This window comes from Pogona vitticeps, chromosome 9, assembly GCF_051106095.1.
Source record: "Pogona vitticeps strain Pit_001003342236 chromosome 9, PviZW2.1, whole genome shotgun sequence".
NCBI classification, from domain to species: Eukaryota; Metazoa; Chordata; class Lepidosauria; order Squamata; family Agamidae; genus Pogona; species Pogona vitticeps.
The window spans coordinates 19985194-20003119 of record NC_135791.1 but is presented as its reverse complement, the minus strand read 5'-3'; the positions used below and the strand labels follow the sequence as shown (position 1 = coordinate 20003119).

Below are 17926 nucleotides of genomic sequence, written 5' to 3'. Positions count from 1 at the left end.
CTGTTGGGTTAGGGAAACTGGACTTAGGTGTACCCGGCAAATCCAAGGAAAAACCCATGAACATGAGGGTGGGGGCATTTGGTCCCCTTGTGGTAACACCACAACCCCTCACACAGTCTTGGGATTTCTCCTGGGACTGCAACTCCACCACACCCCCTCCGAAAATAGGTTCTTCCTCATCCACACCTTTCTGCATTTTGGAGAGGCATCTTTGACAAAGGGGCGAAGGTGAAGCCGCCGGGACCTCTTCAGAAATAGGAGCTGGTTGTCCTGCCTACTTCTGGGTGGTGTAAATTCTGGCCAATCATCTTCTTAGGAACCTGCCTTCCGCACGTTTTCTGACCAATCAGATTTGCGCGGCCAAACAATGGGAAGAGTTGACATCCGCCATTTTAGAAGCATCCTCTACCATGCCAGGCATTCTGGCATTCTTACATGATTCCAGCCTCAGTCCCATCCCTGATAAAGTAATGATGGCTTCTTTGTTTCCTCACACTTGCCCAATTGAATTTTTTTTGGGGGGGGGGGGAATCTTCCTTGCTAGCCTTCCCAATCTCCAACTGTGTCCTTAAAATAAGATTAAAGCATCTGAAAGAGAATTGATCCAGTTCCAGAACCTCCATTCATAAAAAACCTATTTTGGAGGATTACAAATTGCAGAAGCATTCTGCCCAAATGCCCATGGGGCATCCAGGCTCTGGGAGTCTGGGAAATGCTGTCGATAAAGGAGCTTTTCCAAACTCTGCTCCATCTGTTCCTAACTAGAGAAACATCCCCATGTTCTGGGTTCTGATTCTGATGGTGTTCCCATTTTTCCTTTCTTGAAAAGGGACTTTGTGGGCTAACATGTCTTCGGAAGCTTCCATGAAACAAATTAATGTAGAGGAAATTATTTCCTCCAGATTCCTGGCTCCTTACTTGTTGTACCCATGAAATGAAAATACCCCTCTCTCACACACAGAGAGAACAAATGAAAGACACTTTTTTACTCAAAATTTCCATATGCTGATGTATTTGTCTAGAAGAAATGTTTAGAAAAAGCCAACATTCAATGTCAAAGAGGTTCAAAACCATGCAAGAGAATTTCCTCCACAGACCTTCTTGTGTACCTCTTACAAGTTGCCCCCAAAATAATGCCAAAGGGTTCTCCAGCTTGGCACAGGTTTTGGGACGGGGAGGGGTGTCACAGGGAGGTCTGTAAAAGGAAGAGGGAATTGCCTCCCGCATTATGTTCTGCTGATCACAGTCCTTATACCTTGCTCAGTACTTCTCCAATGAGAATCTTCTCCATCTTTTTACAGTGGCAGGAGGAAAATAGATGGTGATGAAGGCCCAGTGGGAAGAGCTTTCTCCCGAACAAGCTAGAGGAAGCAGGTATAATTTTTGGTGAACTCATTCCCAGCTGCAAAAACACTGCTGGTTTTCCTCAGCCAGTATTGTTCCTTATGGACCATCCATTCTGCTTCTTTCTGCCCTTCCTCACCTCATCCTTTGCTTCGCTTCAGCAACTAGATCTGAACACCTCTCATGCATGATATTTTTAGCTGCTATTTCCAAGCTCCTGGATGAGCAATCCCTTAATTCACCACTTCCTCAAGGTTGCTTTCTGTTGGAACTAACTGCTGGCATGACCTGTGCTAAACTTTAGCGCTGAAGTAAAGATTTTAAATACGTAGAGTGTAACCAACTGCTTGCTGGTGGTTGTACCTTTTAACATTTCTTTTGCCTTGGCAAGACTCCAGTACACTACAGTATTGGAACTATTCTCCAAAAATAAGTTAAAATCAATCTTAAGGGCATCTTGATGATGCAGTTTAGGGGCGAGAGGGTTATTGGTGCGATAGCTTTTAAGTTATACTCTGTAGCAAAATAGCAGAAAGAAACGGTCTTTATCTAACAGGCTTGTCGACGAATTCTTCCAGATGCAGTAATTTCTTCTTCCTTTTCACATTCTTACTGGAATTATAGTGATGCCTTGCTTAACGACGTTAATTCGTTCCAGCGAAATCGCTGTAGAGCAAAAACGTCATAAAGCGAAAATAAAAAAACCATTGAAACACATTAAAACCCAGTTAATGCGTTCCAATGGGCTACAATCTCACCATCCAGCGAAGATCCTCCATATAGCGGCCATTTTTGGTACCTGCATAGTGAGGAATCCGTCCCTAAGCACAGCGGGGAGCCATTTTGAGCACCCGGTGGCCATTTTGAAAACCCGACAATCAGCTGTTTTGATCGTCGTAATGCGAAGAATCGGTTCCCGAAGCAGGGAACCGATCTTTACAAAGCGAAAAAAACCAATTTAAAACATAGTTGTGAAGCGGATTCATCGTAATGCGGGGTAATCGTTAAGTGGGGGCTAACTGGTAACTATCTAGTGCAAAGGTGCTTTAGCACTTGTCAACCCTCTTCAACACCTCTGCTGAAAGTTACAGTCAAGAAAGTTTTGCTTTACTGGGGAGGGAGGCTGTGGTGAAGATCTCTCTTCATAGCAACAGGGCGACGGTCCAAGAGGGCAGAGGGAAGGCTGGCACAAAGGCCGGTGTGAGTGTGTGTTTTGTGCAGTGGTCAAGAGATGAGATAGTTTCCCCTATAGCAGGGGAAGTTTCTTCCCTTTAAAAAAAAAATCAAGAGAAGAAGCTTGAAGTTGGAGAGGAAACAAAAGCTTCTGTGCTTCAGCATCGAGTTTAATTGTAGAACAGTTCCATAGCATTAAATTCCAGCTCCCTCCCCCCCAAAAAAACCCCATCAATCAATCAATCAATCAATCACTCAGTCAGTCACTCAGTCAATCAGCCAACTAACCAAAGATTTTAAGAAAAAGGTCTGGTAACTTGGGGGTGGGATGGGGGACTGATACAAAGCAAGATAAAAGTCTTCTGGGAAAAATAAAATCAACAAATAACCTAGAACAGTTGGTAGAACCAATGTTGAATTTAAGATGGACTTAAATAAGCAGAGATATGACAATTAACTTCTTAACTGCTAGAGCAGTGCAACAATGAACCAATTGCCTCGGCAGGTGGCGAGTCGTCCTCCACTGGAGATATTCAAGGAAAAATTGGAAAACCATCTGTCGGATCTGCTTTGATTTGGATTCTTGCACTGACTGGGAGTGTGTGGGCTCAATAGCCTTATAGGCCCCTTCCAACTACATTCATTTATGATTCTATGATTTTATTTGGCAGCACTTTCTTCTATGAAAATCTGTGCAGGTTCTGGCTGCACTCCTTTTGCCTTGTGCCGCTAGCAAGACGACAACGATATTAATGATTATGATTACAGTGGGGTCTCGACTTACAAACTTAATCCATATTGGAAGGCAGTTTGTAAGTCGAAAAGTTCGTAGGTCGAATCTGCATTTCCCATAGGAATGCATTGAAAACCATTTAATCCGTATCTGCTCGTTTCCGTCCATAGAAACTAAAGGGAGGCTGCTATTCCGCTTTCTGCCACTAGAGGGGGATATATTTTTTGTTTTTTTCTTAGGTCAAGAAAAGTTCAGGAAAGGAGGGGGGAGGCAGGGAACAGTTTTAAAAGCACTTTTGAAATCTTTTTTTTTTCAACGAAGCCAATTTTAAAGCATGTTTTAAAGCATGTTGTGTTAATTGACCCAGGCTTTGCAAGCCAGAATGCCTCTCTCACTCCCCCCCCCCTTTTTTGGTTCGTCCCGTGTGTTTTTTTCGGTTTGTAAGTCGAATCTAAGTGTGCAAGTCGAGTCAATATTTTTCTTTCAGAGTGGTTTGCAAGTCGAAATGTTTGTAGCTAGAGCCGTTTGTAAGTCGAGGGTTGACTGTATGTGCTCCAGAGGTTCTGGGGCAGCTAAGATGGAAAGAGATGAAGCTGAGCAATGATAACCAATTGGGACAGAGTTATGTCGTTTAGCCACTGGGCTGTTGATCAAAAGGTCAGCAGTTCGAATCTGCGTGACAGGGCGAACTCCCAAGGCCTGTCCCAGCTCTTGCCAACCAAGCAGTTCAAAAGCATGCAAATGTGAGTAGATGAATAGGTACCTCCTCAGTGGGAAGGTAATGGCATTCCGTCTCTAGTAATGTTGGCCACATGACCATGGAAAGTGTCTACAGACAAATTCCAGCTCTTCAGCTTACAAACAGGGATGAGCACTGGCTCCTATAGTCAGACACGACTGGCCGTAATTGTCAAAGGGAACCTTTATCTTTACCTTTTGTTGTTGTTGTTTAGTCATTAAATCGTATCTGACTCTTCGTGACCCCATTGACCAGAGCACGGCAGGCCCTCCTATCTTCCACCGCCTCCCAGAGTTGTGTCAAATTCATGTTGGTTGCTTCGATGACACTGTCCATCCATCTTGTCCTCTGTCATCCCCTTCTCCTCTTGCCTTCACACTTTCCCAACATCAGGGTCTTTTCCAGGGAGTCTTCTCATGAGATGGCCAGAGTATTGGAGCCTCAGCTTCAGGATCTGTCCTTCCAGTGAGCACTCGGGGTTGATTTCCTTCAGAACGGATAGGTTTGTTCTCCTTGCAGTCCAGGGGACTCTCAAGATCCTCCTCCAGCACCACAGTTCAAAAGCATCCATTCTTCTGCAGTCAGCCTTCTTTATGATCCAGCTCTCACTTCAATACATCACTACTGGAAAAACCATAGCTTTGACTACGCAGACCTTTGTCGGCAAGGTGACGTCTCTGCTTTTTAAGATGCTGTCAAGGTTTGTCATCGCTTTCCTCCCAAGAAGTACGCATCTTTTAATTTCATGGCTGCTGTCACCATCTGCAGTGATCATGGAGCCCAAGAAAGTGAAATCTGTCACTGCCTCCATCTCTTCCCCTTCCATTTCCCAGGAGGTGATGGGACCAGTGGCCATGATCTTAGTTTTTTTAATGTTGAGCTTCAGGCCATTTTTTGCACTTTCCTCTTTCACCCTCATTGCGAGGTTCTTTAATTCCTCCTCACTTTCTGCCATCAGAGTGGTATCATCTGCATATCGGAGGTTGTTGATATTTCTTCCAGCAATCTTGATTCCGGCTTGGGATTCCTCCAGTCCAGCCTTTCGCATGATGTATTCTGCATATAAGTTAAATAAACAGGGGGACAAGATACAGCCTTGTCGTACTCCTGTTTTACGATCTTCTTAATGAATCAAACCTTCATAGCATTTTCACTTCCATTCTGGACAGTTGCTTCTCCCAGGATTTCGCACACATCTCATTTTACTTACTCCTAACAACAACCCTGCAAGGTAGATGGGTCTCATTAATTCCCTTTTAGAGATGATGGGGACTGAGTCACAAAGATAAAATCACTCAGTGAGTATAATGGATGGGATAACATTTCAACCACAGATTTCCAGGTTTCTTTGCTTCCACCTACACCGGTCAAGAGATGTGTTGTTTCTCTAGTAGATTAGTGTTTTTTAAAAAGGAAATATTTTCACCCAGGACTATGCTCCCTTCATAGGTCTTGTAAACATTCGAAGATGCTGCAATCTTAGCAGTCTCCTGCCATTTGCTGGCATTCATGAATCCTGTAGGCACACATGTAAAAGATACCTGCAGGAGAGAAAAAACAGGGAAATATCATATTTAAAAAAAAACACTTTAGAATAAAATCAGTGGAAAGCTAATGCACCAGTCCAACACACTGAAGCTGAGCTTTAGGTAAAGGTAAAAGTTCCCCTTGACAATTTTTGTCCAGTCGTGTTCGACTCTAGGGGGCGGTGCTCATCCCCGTTTCCAAGCCATAGAGCCAGCGTTTTTCTGAAGACAATCTTCCGTGGTCATGTGGCCAGCGCGACTAGACACGGAGCGCCGTTACCTTCCCACCGTGGCGGTACCTATTCATCTACTCGCATTTTGCATGGTTTCAAACTACTAGGTTGGCGGGAGCTGGGACAAGCGACGGGAGCTCACTCCACCATGTGGATTCGATCTTACAACTACAGGTCTTCTGACCTTGCAGCACAGAGGCTTCTGCGGTTTAACCCGCAGCGCCACCACGTCCCTTTACTTAATTTTAAAAGTACAGCTTGTGCACAATGCCATTCAGAAAGACACAGTAAAATGAAATGAGATTATGGCAGAACCCGACTGGGATGTTACTGTGGAGTGAGTGAAATAGCATAAGTCATTCCAGCGACTGCAGCTAAATTAACCCAGTGCTGGTTTCATGCTTGGCCGTGGGACCGATACACAGCCAAGCCCACGACTGACACTAAGCTAATTAGCTGCAATCTGGAGCTAAGATTTATATGAGTTCAGGAACTTTTAGGAGGAAATTTCACAGATTATTCTGGCTAAATAAAAGCCAAGCGCTCAACATTCAGAACACTGCAAAGCCAGTGTGGCGTAATGGTTACAGGTTGCATTTAAGATTTAAGAGATTGAGGTTCCAATCTCTACTCCACCATGAAACCCAATGGGCGATTCTCGACCAGTCATTCCCTCAACTGGCCTACTTCATATGGTTTGTTGTGGAGGCAAAAACAGGAGAAGTAAACCATGAAAACTGTCTGGAGACCACCAAAGGAAAGTAGGGGTTTTTTTTAATGCAACGAACAACTAAATAAGTAAAGAGTTTTACGACTTAAAGTGAAATCTCATTGCCACCCTGGGGAAGTCTGTAATTTTTGAAGAAAATAATAATAATCGTGTCAAGTAAATTCCAACTTATGACAAATCTTTTCAAGGTTTTCCATGTAAAGAGTAACCAGAAGTGGTTTAACTTTCTCTTCTCCTGAGATTGCACAGTTGGCCCAAGGACACACAGGCTGGCTCTTCTCCCTGGAGAGGCACCGTGGGGGAATCAAACTCCCAACCTCTATCCACAGCCAGATAACTAAACCCCAGAACTATCCAGCCAGCTGTTTTGCAGAGAATCAATCTTTTAAATATCGCTAGCACATTTTTAACAATTACACTTCTTGTGGTTGCCCGCACTTTGTTCTTTTAGATCAGCCTTTACCTGAACAGGTAACAGTCAAGGATTAATTTAATTTTAGGAGTAATCTCACCTGCTGCAGTCAAGAACATAGCTTGAAAAAGAAATTAGCAGTTTAGATCAGTGGTTCTTAACCTTGGGTCACTCGGGTGTTTTTGGACTACAACTCCCAGAAGCCTTCACCACCAGCTGTACTGGCTGGGGTTTCTGGGAGTTGCAGTTCAAAAACACCTGAGTAACCCAAGGTTAAGAACCAGTGGTTTAGATCACAACTGCCCCAATCCCCCAGCCAGCATCACTAGCTTTCATTCAGAATTTCTAGGATGGGGCCAGCTAGATAGCTCAGTGGTTTAGGTATCTAGTTGAGAGTTTGATTCCCCAGTGGGGGCCCACTGGGAGGAGAGCCAGCCTGGGTGGCCTTGGGCAAGCTGCACAATCTCAAGATGCCCCCAGAAGAAAGGAATGGTAAACCACTTCTGTGTATTCTCTACCAGGAAAACCTGGTAGAACTGATTTGATGGCACTTGCTTATTAGGTTATTATAGTTCAAGATACGATTGTGTCTGTTACTACCTGCAAAGAAAGTCATCAGGAGGGCAACCCAGCCCAAGATGTAAGACCAGGAGAAGCGCCACTCGCCAAAACGTTTGTCCAGGAAGTAGACGGTGACACCAGTATAAATTCCCATCGCTAGAAGGATGAATAGTGCTGGGCAAAAGGGACAAAACAGAAAGAAAAGAACAAAAGCAAATGTTTATTAATCTGAAACTTTTTCCCCTTCACCTCTAACCACCACCAACAACAACCACTAGAGGATACAAACAACAGCATCTTCAGAGTCCAGAACTTGGAAAAAGTAACTTATTGCAGAGCAAGTGCCAGAATGGGAGGAAATATAGTCTGAAGGTGTAATTTTTCCAAGGTCTGCCAAGTCCCCTCAGAATCTGGAACAAGGCTTGATGTCCACATTCATTCATTCATTCATTCATTCATTCATTCATTCATTCATTCATTCATTCATTCATTCATTCATTCATTCATTCATTCATTCATTCATTCATTCATTTTGAGGAACACAACACTAGATACAGTTTATACATTCAATCTGACCGCTTTAGTCTCCTGCATTTCTCCCATTTGAGAAGCATCTGAAGATCCCTGTCGTTGCCTCTAGATCAACCCTTTCCCTCACATAGGTTTCTGTTTTAGTGTATTTGGCAAGGCTATGTTAGCTGGAGATGATGGGATTGTAGTGCATCATCTCTAAATGGTGACCAGATTGGAGAAGGCTGCTTTGAGTTCCTTCCTTAGTTCACTGACCCCTGAGAGGGATTGGATCTTTGAAAAATTGCCAGAATCCTCCAGCTAGCTTGAATAAGTGGCAAATCTGTTCTATGATTCTGGAGTGTTTGATCTCAAATCTTAACTTTCAGAACCGCCCGAAAAGGAAATAGCTAATGAAGAAGGAAACTGGGGAGAGAAAGCCAGGTGGTCCTTACACAAAATCCCAAAACAAAGGTAGGTGTTACCTTTATTGAAGGACTCCAAAGCTTGCCTGTGTTCCGTATTTTGACACTTTAATAGAAGTGTGAGCTGGCTGGATAGCTCAGTGGTTTAGGGACCTGGCTGTGGAGTCAGAGGTTGGGAATTCAATTTCCCACTGTGTCTCCAGGGAGAAGAGTCCGGGTGGCTATAGGCAAGCTGCACAGTCCCCGAATGGTCCCAGAAGAAGGGAATGGGAAACCACTTCTGAGTAGATATGGGCACAAACTACAGTCGTGCCCCGCTTTACGATTACCCCTCATTACAATGAATCTGCTTCATGATGACATTTTTGCGATAACTTTTGCGATCGCAAAACGATGGTCTAAATGGAGGAATTTTGCTTTGTGATGATCGCTTCCCTGCTTCGGGAACCGATTCTTCGCATTATGACGATCTTTACAGACGATGGTCTAAATGGGGGAATTTTGCTTTGCGATGATCGGTTCCAAGCTTTGGGAACCGATTCTTCGCAAAACGATTATTTTTAAACAGCTGATCGTTGGGTTTTCGAAATGGCCGCCGGGTGCTTAAAATGGCTCCCCGCTGTGCTTAAGGACGGGTTCCTCACTTTACAGGCACTGAAAATGGCCGCCCCTATGGAGGATCTTCGCTGGACGGTGAGTTTTTAGCCCATTGGAATGCATTGAATGGTTTTCAATGCGTTTCAATGGGCTTTTTATTTTCACTTTATGACGTTTTCGCTTAACAGCGATTTTCCTGGAATGGATTATCGCTGTTAAGCAAGGCACCACTGTACTGGTTTGGCGGTTCATGCCAGTTCGTTTACCGGCTGAACAGATTCCAGTGGTTCAGCCTTCCAGTCCCATCCCATGGGCACCCACTCAGAAGCAGCGCCAGAGAAGGCAAGGCAGGGGAGCTGGTTTTGCCAGTTCGCATCCATCTCTGTCTCTCTCTTTCCCAGTACTCTCTCCCTGGAAAATCCTGAAAAGGGGTCATGATAAATCAGAATTGACTGGACGGCGCATGGTTATGATTAATAAAAGTATGAGGATGAGTGGGGTGTCGCAGAGAGAATGTTAGACTAGAACTCGGGAGATCCGGGTTCAAAACCTTGCTCATCCTGAAACTTACTGGGAGATGGTCACAAAAATATTAACCAAAGAAACAACTTTTTAATAAGGCAATATTTTTTTAATTAAACAATAATTCCTAAACTTTTTAATAATTAGGAATTAATGGCCAAAATCCAGTTGGGATAAATTTACACCAGCAGAAGCTGGTGATGTTATCAGCTGGTGCTGGCAAATTTTGTTGTTGTTTAGTCGTTAAGTCGTGTCCGACTCTTCGTGACCCCATGGACCAAAGCACGCCAGGCCCTCCTGCCTTCTACTGCCTCCTGGAGTTGGGTCAAATCATGTTGGTAGCTTCGATGACCCTGTCCAGTTATCTCGTCCTCTGTCGTCCCCTTCTCCTCCTGCCTTCACACTTTCCCAACTCCTGAAATATCTCAAAGACCATGGAAACCCAATTCAGTTTGCTGTCCTCTGAAGATGGCGGCCACAGAGACTGGCGAAATGTTAGGAAAAACCACCTTCAGAACACAGCCAAGAAGCCCGAAAAACCCACAACAACCAAACAAAAGCCACTTACTGGAGATGAAGAAGAGGGTGCTGGTAGCAAAAGACCGGTTGAAGCGCTTGAAGGTGGCGAACTGGGCGAAGGAGAGGATGCCGGTGATGATGCCAGCAAAGCAAGAGAGGGCGGAGAGGATCATGAAGGCTCGGATGGCATTCCGGTAGGCTGCAGGGAACAAGCCTGAGATGCCAGCTTAGAGAGAAACAGAAGGAGGATGCAAGAGCCAGGTATTATTAATCGCTACCCCCCCCCCAAAAAAAAAAGTTTGCAAAGTTGAATCCATGGCTTAAAACTTTACTTACAGGAAGTAATCGATTACCATTTTTCCTTGGTACCAATACATACAATTAGTTACTCCTAATTTTCTCCTGTCTTAGAAGAAGTGGTTTCATCATTATCTAAAAAGTTACTGTGGGGCATTTTTAAATAAATAAATAAATAAATAAATAAATAAATAAATAAATAAATAAATAAATAAATACCTGTGCTAATATATATACTCTCCAGCCACCTATCTTGTTACATCCACACCCAATTATTAATATATTTATTTCTGTTATTTATATGGCACCCCATTAATGCACAGTGTGAGGCACAACACAAGCCAGTATTCTCGCTGTGTGATCTTCCTCCTCTACGTCGCGGTGTAGCCAGGCATTTCCTTTTAATTGCCAAAGTAACTGAAAGGTTGGACTTGTGCTGGAAAGGGGGTGACGAGATCTGTTACATTGCCATCCTGGTTCTGCCTTTGTTATCAGATAAATTAGTGGTCCCCAACCTTGGGCCTCCAGATGTTCTTGGACTACAACTCCCAAAAGCCTTCACCACGACCTCTGCTGGCCAGGATTTCTGGGAGTTGAAGTCTAAGAGCATCTGGAGGCCCAAGGTTGGGGACCACTGAGATAAATGATGTTGTTCCGGGTACCTCCGATTTGCAAGTTGATGGGTAGAGTAGAGATGCCCCCTTTCTCCATCTTATGGCTGCCCTGTGGGTAGCAGCTGGAGTATCCAGGTGTTACAGGCTTTGCTTCACAAGCACAGTATTTGTTCCCTGGACACCGGGCTTTTCCTTTTTCCCTAAAGTGGTCCCCAGATGTTCTTGGACTACAACTCCCAGAAGCCTTCACCACTAGCTGTGCTGGCCAGGATTTCTGGGAGTTGTAGTCCAAGAACACCTGGGGACCCAAAGTTGGAAATCACTGCCCTAAAGCAATGGTCCCCAACCTTAGGCCTCCAGATGTTCTTGGACTTCAACTCCCAGAAATCCTGGCCAGCAGAGGTGGTAGTGAAGGCTTCTGGGAGTTGTAGTCCAAAAACATCTGGAGGCCCAAAGTTGGGGACCACTGCCCTAAAGGAATTAATATGAACCAACAACAATTCAGTTATCGAAGCACCAATGCAACGCCTGTTGTATTTTGCAGGTGGGGTTTGCTGGGGTGCATTGAAAGCATATGGAAGAGACTGGGAGATGTAGTCTCACAGCCTGCCAGGCTCTATAGAGGGTGCCTCCTGAAGAACTACTACTCCCAAGAAGTCCAGCAACAGGATAAGGGGTGGGTGGGATGAGTGGCAGGAAATGAAGTCTGCCTATAACGCAGAAGCTCTTCTCTAGGGGGAACATCTTCAGTTAGGGTTGTGGGGGGGGGGCTGCCATTCCCAGAATTCGGCCCAGGGAATTCTTGGAGACTTCTGGGCAGTAGTAGTTCTTCAAGAAGTCCTTCTATAGAGCCATCTAAAAATGTTGCAATCTAAAAACATAAAAGAGCAGTTCAGATTCATTCTCCTGAACTGCAGCAGGGAGTTCCAAGAACCCCACCGCACTTTCAGGATGGAGCCATAACACTTAGAGCAGCATCAAGCGATTGTAACTGTGTGGTGTAGAATCAGTGGTCCCCAACCTTGGGCCTCCAGATGTTCTTGGACTTCAACTCCCAGAAATCCTGGCCAGCAGAGGTGGTGGTGGTGAAGGATTCTGGGAGTTGTAGTCCAAGAACATCTGAAGGCCCAAGGTTGGGGACCACTGGTGTAGATAGACTCATCATGTTGGGAATCAGAAGAAGACAGCTCAGCTTTCCACCAACCTGGTGGTAATCGCCGTCCACAGTTTCCGGAGAGCATCGTTAAATGTCTCACTTACCTTGAGAGCCCTATGAGGATTGTTATAAGCCAGTTCTGGCTTGATGGCACAAAATTATAACAATCGATGCCCAGTGCAGTGTAGAGGAAGCAGACGTTTCCCCACTTTGGGTCTCCAGATGTTCTTGGACTACCACTCCCAGAAATGGCAATGATAAAGGCTTCTGAGTGTTGTTGTCCAAGAACATCTGAGGACCCAAAATTAGGAACTACTGGGATAAAACAATGGACTAGGACTCAGGAGGCCTGGGTTCGAATCCCCGCTCGGCCACAGAAACTCACTGGGACTGTGGAATGGGTTAAACCTGTTCCTTCGATATCTAACTTACTTTGAAAGGTCTATTAGGGCCACCAAAAGTTGGTTTCCACCTTGATGGCCCATTAAGACAACATCATGTTGGGACAAGCTGCCCCAGTTCCTCTCATCTGAGCCTTGCTCCCAGCTACTACGCCGCCTGCCCTCTCTTCCTGCATCAACCCAGCTTACCCATCTTTTCCATCGGCATGTAGCATTTCCCGGGGAAGCAAAATCGCCAGAGCCCCTGGTGAGCGAAGGTGCCAGCTAGCCGGTACTGCATCCAGTAATCTGTCACCGTGGACACTGCCAGAAGGACGTTCGCCACAGAGGCACAGAACAAGCCCCCGCTCATGAAGCTGTACATCCTTTCCTAATTTTGAGCAAGGAAGGGAATAAGAGTAGGGTTTAGCAGTTAGAAGAGGGTGGAGTTCAAGGTTGTTCGTGACGGGCTGTCCTTCATGACTTCTGTAAAGCTCATGGTTGGGAGGGGGACAAGGAGAGGCAAGATGTCAGGGTATGCAGGCTTGTGGGGTCAAAGACATGGGACTCTGTGATTAGGCGGATCTATCCCATCCTCCACTCCAAACTCCAGGTTTCTCTGTTCCAACTAGGTTTAGCTACGATCTTCACTATGGGGGGGGGGGGGGACAGGGATTTTGTCAGGGACATTAAATTGTTGGAACCAAACCCTTTTCTCATAGTACTCAGAGGTGTTTTGATCTTGAAACAGTAGTTAAGAGCTATTAGCTTGAGAAAAGACCTGCTCTTCGTTTGTTGTTACTGATTGAGCCAGCTCTACCTGTACTTTTGGGACTCTTCTTTGATGGGGAGGATGCCTATAGGAGATGCCTAATGAACACCAGTACATTCAAATTTGCCCCTACGCTTTGGGGTAAAAGGACGCTTTAGAGCAGTGGTCAGGGAACAGGGGTAAATTACCCCAAATGGGGTAAAAATGAAAATCCTGGGGGTAATGAGGATGAGCAGAGCCCCAATATTGATGCTCTCATATCCAAGATGAAGCAACATCATTTCTCCAAAATCTGAAGTTTTCAAGTAAGTTTAAGCTTTCAAAATAATTCTGAATAGATTCAATAAGATTTTGAATTCAAATAATGTATGATTTCCTTCCTTTCAAATCAAGGGGGTAATGTCAACATATATAAATTTTTGGGGGGGTAAAAGGTTAAAAAGTTCCCTGATCCCTGCTTTAGAGCCACCAGTAAAATAAAAAGTCACTGTCCTTTTTTATGGGAAATGTATTATTATGATAAACTCAACAGTTGACAATTTGGCCAACTTTAAATTGTCTCTCAGAATTTGCCAGACGGATACAAACAGAAAGACTATAAGCTTCCATCTCAACTTTTGTTGAGAAGGTATGACCATCATAACCTGGTCTAGCAGACTGGTCTCCCACACCCCACTTGAGTTGTGCAGGACCACAACTCCCACCATCCCCATCCAGGTGGACATCATTGTCCAACAGACCCATGTTGGAGGATAACAGGTGATCACCCTTCAACTGTTCCACCTGAGAAAGTGTCTACAGTGTATTTCCTCCTCATTGTCGTCAAAGCAGACATCTCAAGGATGGAGAGAAGGCAATAGGGCCCCCTAGAGGCCCCCTGAGATATCATCCACCATAGATAACCGATTCTCTTAATCCCAAGCATTCAGTGAAGTCTTGGTAACAGGCAGTCTTCGAGTAGACCGATTTTTCAGGAAGAACACACATTTCCATCCAAGCAAAGTCAGCATGCATCATTCCTGCAATATTCAGGCCATCAATAATGGCCTTCCAGAGGCCATTCAACTAGAACTCCCATCTTTCCTTCACATTGACTCTCCTGGCTAAGGATGATGGGAGCTGGCAGTCTAATTGTGGGACCTGCAATCACGCAGATGGTCACACATTTCCTGCCTCCAGACTAATCTGTGCTCTGGCTCAGTGGAGGGGGAACCAGATGGCCCTCTAGATCTGGCAGAGCTGCAACTCCCATCATCCTCAGCCAGCATAGTCCAAATGGATTTTTGCCCGCAGTGTTCTATGGTTGCAACCTATCTTTCCCTTTCGTAATGCAAAGTACTGAGAGTGTTTTGGTCTTGAACCAGCAATTAAACACTATTAGCTGCACAAAAGACCTGTTCCTCATCTGACCAAGCTGTCTAGGAGTGATATTTTGCTGCCTGGCATAGGGATGGCTTCCCATTTGCCCATTCCTGCTCTTCCATATTGACAGCCTTCTCTGTCCAATAAGCCCACCCTCCTTCTTTCCAGCCACAATGTCTGTGAACTGTTGGTCTTACCTCCACGTCCTGCGAAGCCGCCTTCCAACCTTGCCTCTCTCCTCTCTTCTCGAGGGCTTTTTCCCGAGCACCTCTGACCCTGCCATGCTGCTGACGTTGCCCAAAATCTCCCCCGTACCTTACCGAAAATGACCAGTGATGGGAGGGGGAGAGAGAGAGAGAGCAACAGACAAAAGAGCTTCCACTTCCAGAAAGCGAATGTGCACAGACAGCAGGCAGCCTCTGGAGCGTTCGCTGGCTGCAACTCAAACCTGCTGACTCTCCTGCCCTTCAGCTAGGTCTGGACCTCTTTAAAGGCTTCCTCCGGCATAAAAAGCAAACAAACTCCAAAGGTCCTCCCTTGTCGAGGGTTGGGCATGCTCACAAGAAGAGAGAAGAAAAACGATTAAGGTTCATCTCAAGGGCAAAGACACGTCGGCCACTAGCCCCATAAGAAAGGAGGAACAGTTACGAGCAAACCGCTAGCCTCTATTAAAGAAGTTACATTTAAAACAGAAACGCCTAAACCCAATTCTTAATTAAACCGTGCCTCCAGTGAGTAGATCCAGCCTGTGTAGCCTTGGGCAAGCTGCACAGGCTAAGAATACCCCCAGAAGAAGGGGCTGGTAAACCATATGTTTATTTAGAAAATCTCATTGTAGCTCAGAATTGACTTGAAGGCATGTAATTATTATTATGACCTCCTTTTCAGTGGCTTAGAGGTTCGGAGTTCAATTCCGCACGGTGCTTTCTGAAAAAAAGAGCCAGCCTGGGTGACCTCGAGCAAGCTGAACAGTCCCAGGGCATCATCCCCCAGAAGGAAAGGTGAAAGCACTTCTGAGTGGAGACGAGGACGAACTGCCAAAATGGGGATTCGTCCTGGTTCGTGGTCTATCAGAATGGATGAACCACGAATCATGAATTTCCTCCCCGCGAAACGAGGAAAAGCGAATCAGTTCATCGGTTCGTTGGCTTTTAGACAATCCAAGTCTGTTTGAAAACAAACTGAACCCCCCTGCATCCCCATAGCCTGCCCCCTTCCCACTGTCCTCACTACCTTCTGACCTTGGCCACTGCCATCTGCGCTTGGAGTCTGCGCCACCGCTGCCATCAGCCACCGTAGACTCCACTGCCACCATCCGTTACGGCATGCTGCAGTGGCCTCTGACACCGTGGTCTCCCTTATGGCAGCGGTCCCCAACCTTTTTGGGTCCGCGGACTGGCTGGGGCGGGGAACAAGCTCCATACGCGGGGGTGCTCATGAGTGTGACACCCCCCAGCGCGAGCATGACACGCCCATCACAAGCGCAACACGCATCCTGCCTTAAGGGAATCTGGGCTGCCCTTTGCAAGAATGGTGGCTGTGGCTTCTCTGCACTAAGGGAAGCAGCAGTTGCCATCTTTGCAAAGGGCAGCCCAGATTCCTTTAAAGCAGGCTAAGGGAATCCGGGCTGCCCTTTGCAAAGATGGTGACTGCTGCTTCCCTGTCCTAACGGAATCTGCAACCATCATTTTTGCAAAGGGCAGCCAGTGTCCCACGGCGACAGAGCCCGTCACAGCGGGCAGCGATGGATGATGGCAGCGTTGCGTGGTGGGTAAGAAAGTGAGTGGAAGGGGTGGGGGACAGGCTGTGGGGCTGCCTATGGGCCCACTGATCAGCCATTCATTGGGCCCATAGGCACAGTGGGAAGGCCATAAGCTAGCCTTCCCTCTCTTCATATGGGGGACGAATAAAAATGGAGCAATATTCATCCCTTCTTATTCGTTGGGATCTCTGGAACTGACAAATACAAAGGGATGAATATTAAACGAACCAGCAATTTTTAATGAATATCGCAATTCATTTTTTTTATTCGTCCCCAACCCCCAAAAAGGATTACCATAAGCCAGAACGGACTTGACAGCTTCTTCTTGTTGTTGAAAAACTCCAGGCACAGTCAATCAAACTACAAAAACATTTACTAGTATTTTCTAACATATGCAAGTTTTAACCAAAAATCTAAGTACAGTGGTGCCTCGCATTACGTTAATTCGTTCCAGCGAAATCGCTGTAAAACGAAAACATCATAATGCGATTTTTTAAAGCCCATAGAAACGCATTAAAACCCAATTAATGCGTTCCTAGGGGCTTGAAACTCACCATCCAGCGAAGATCGTCCACAGCGCGGCCATTTTCGCTGCCTCTGCAGCGAGGAATCTGTGCCAGAAAAGAGCGGGCGGAACCGATCATTGCAAAGCGAAGTTCCCCCATAGGGAACATTTATTTATTTATTTATTTATTTATTGGACTTATATACCGCCCCATAGCGCTACAAGCACTTTCCGGGCAGTTTACAATTTTTAATTATACAGGCTACACATTGCCCCCCCAGCAAGCTGGGTACTCATTTTACCGACCTCGGAAGGATGGAAGGCTGAGTCAACCTTGAGCCGGCTACCTGGGATTTGAACCCCAGGTCGTGAGCACAGTTTTTAGCTGCAGTACAGCGTTTTAACCACTGCGCCACGAGGCTCCACGATCGCAAAAATATCGACGTCTTGCGATTTTGTCGTCAAACGGAGTGCCAGTTAAGCGAGGCATCACTGTATCTGTTAAATATCAGCACAGTATGTATGCTGTTCTTAATATTGTTGGTTTTTGTCGCACAGATAGCTGTTCTTATTCTTAAAAGGTATTAGAATATTGATATTACAATGTTGTCCAGCGGAATGAACTGAACTGGATTTTTCCTCAATTATTTTTGTTTTGATGAAGATTTCTCCACTGCTTTTTTAAATTACCCTATTGTCTTTTAATTCTTTTAGTCTTTCCTGGAAAAGACCCTGATGTTGGGAAAGTGTGAGGGCAAGAGGAGAAGGGGACGACAGAGGATGAGATGGCTGGACAGTGTCATCAAAATGACCAACATGAATTTGACCCAACTCCGGAAAGCAGTGGAAGACAGAAGGGCCTGGCGTACTCTGGTCCATGGGGTCACGAAGAGTCAGACATGACTTAACGACTCAACAACAACATACGGTAACTGTTGACTGACAATATTGGCTTTATTTTAAAGGGTTTTGCATTATCCAATCTTCATTTTAAACCACCTTGAATGTTGTTATAAAGTCAGGTATAGGAATGTTGAAATAAAACATTTAGAAG

The 17926-nt window shown here is 45.4% G+C and overlaps 1 protein-coding gene across 1 annotated transcript; it reads right to left on the bottom strand.

Annotated features, from left to right (window-relative positions):
* Positions 1 to 1336: 1336 nt before the first annotated feature.
* Positions 1337 to 15773, bottom strand: LIM2 (lens intrinsic membrane protein 2). The gene is made up of 5 exons (XM_072979891.2): positions 14803 to 15773; positions 12682 to 12862; positions 10074 to 10250; positions 7491 to 7625; positions 1337 to 5530 (listed from the first exon to the last, which is right to left on the bottom strand). The coding sequence occupies exons 2-5, from the start codon at positions 12854 to 12856 to the stop codon at positions 5469 to 5471; spliced, it is 549 nt and encodes a 182-aa protein (XP_072835992.2). The 5' UTR covers positions 12857 to 12862; positions 14803 to 15773; the 3' UTR covers positions 1337 to 5468.
* Between the last annotated feature and the right edge of the window lie 2153 nt (positions 15774 to 17926).

Coding starts and splice junctions, on each gene's coding strand:
- LIM2 (XM_072979891.2), bottom strand. CDS start 12,856: ATGTACAGCTTCATGAGCGGGGGCTTGTTCTGTGCCTCTGTGGCGAAC. Junction 10,251..12,681: donor CATGCCGATGGAAAAGATGG/GTAAGCTGGGTT, acceptor TTTCTCTCTAAG/CTGGCATCTCAGGCTTGTTC. Junction 5,531..7,490: donor CCTGATGACTTTCTTTGCAG/GTAGTAACAGAC, acceptor TCTCTCCTGCAG/GTATCTTTTACATGTGTGCC.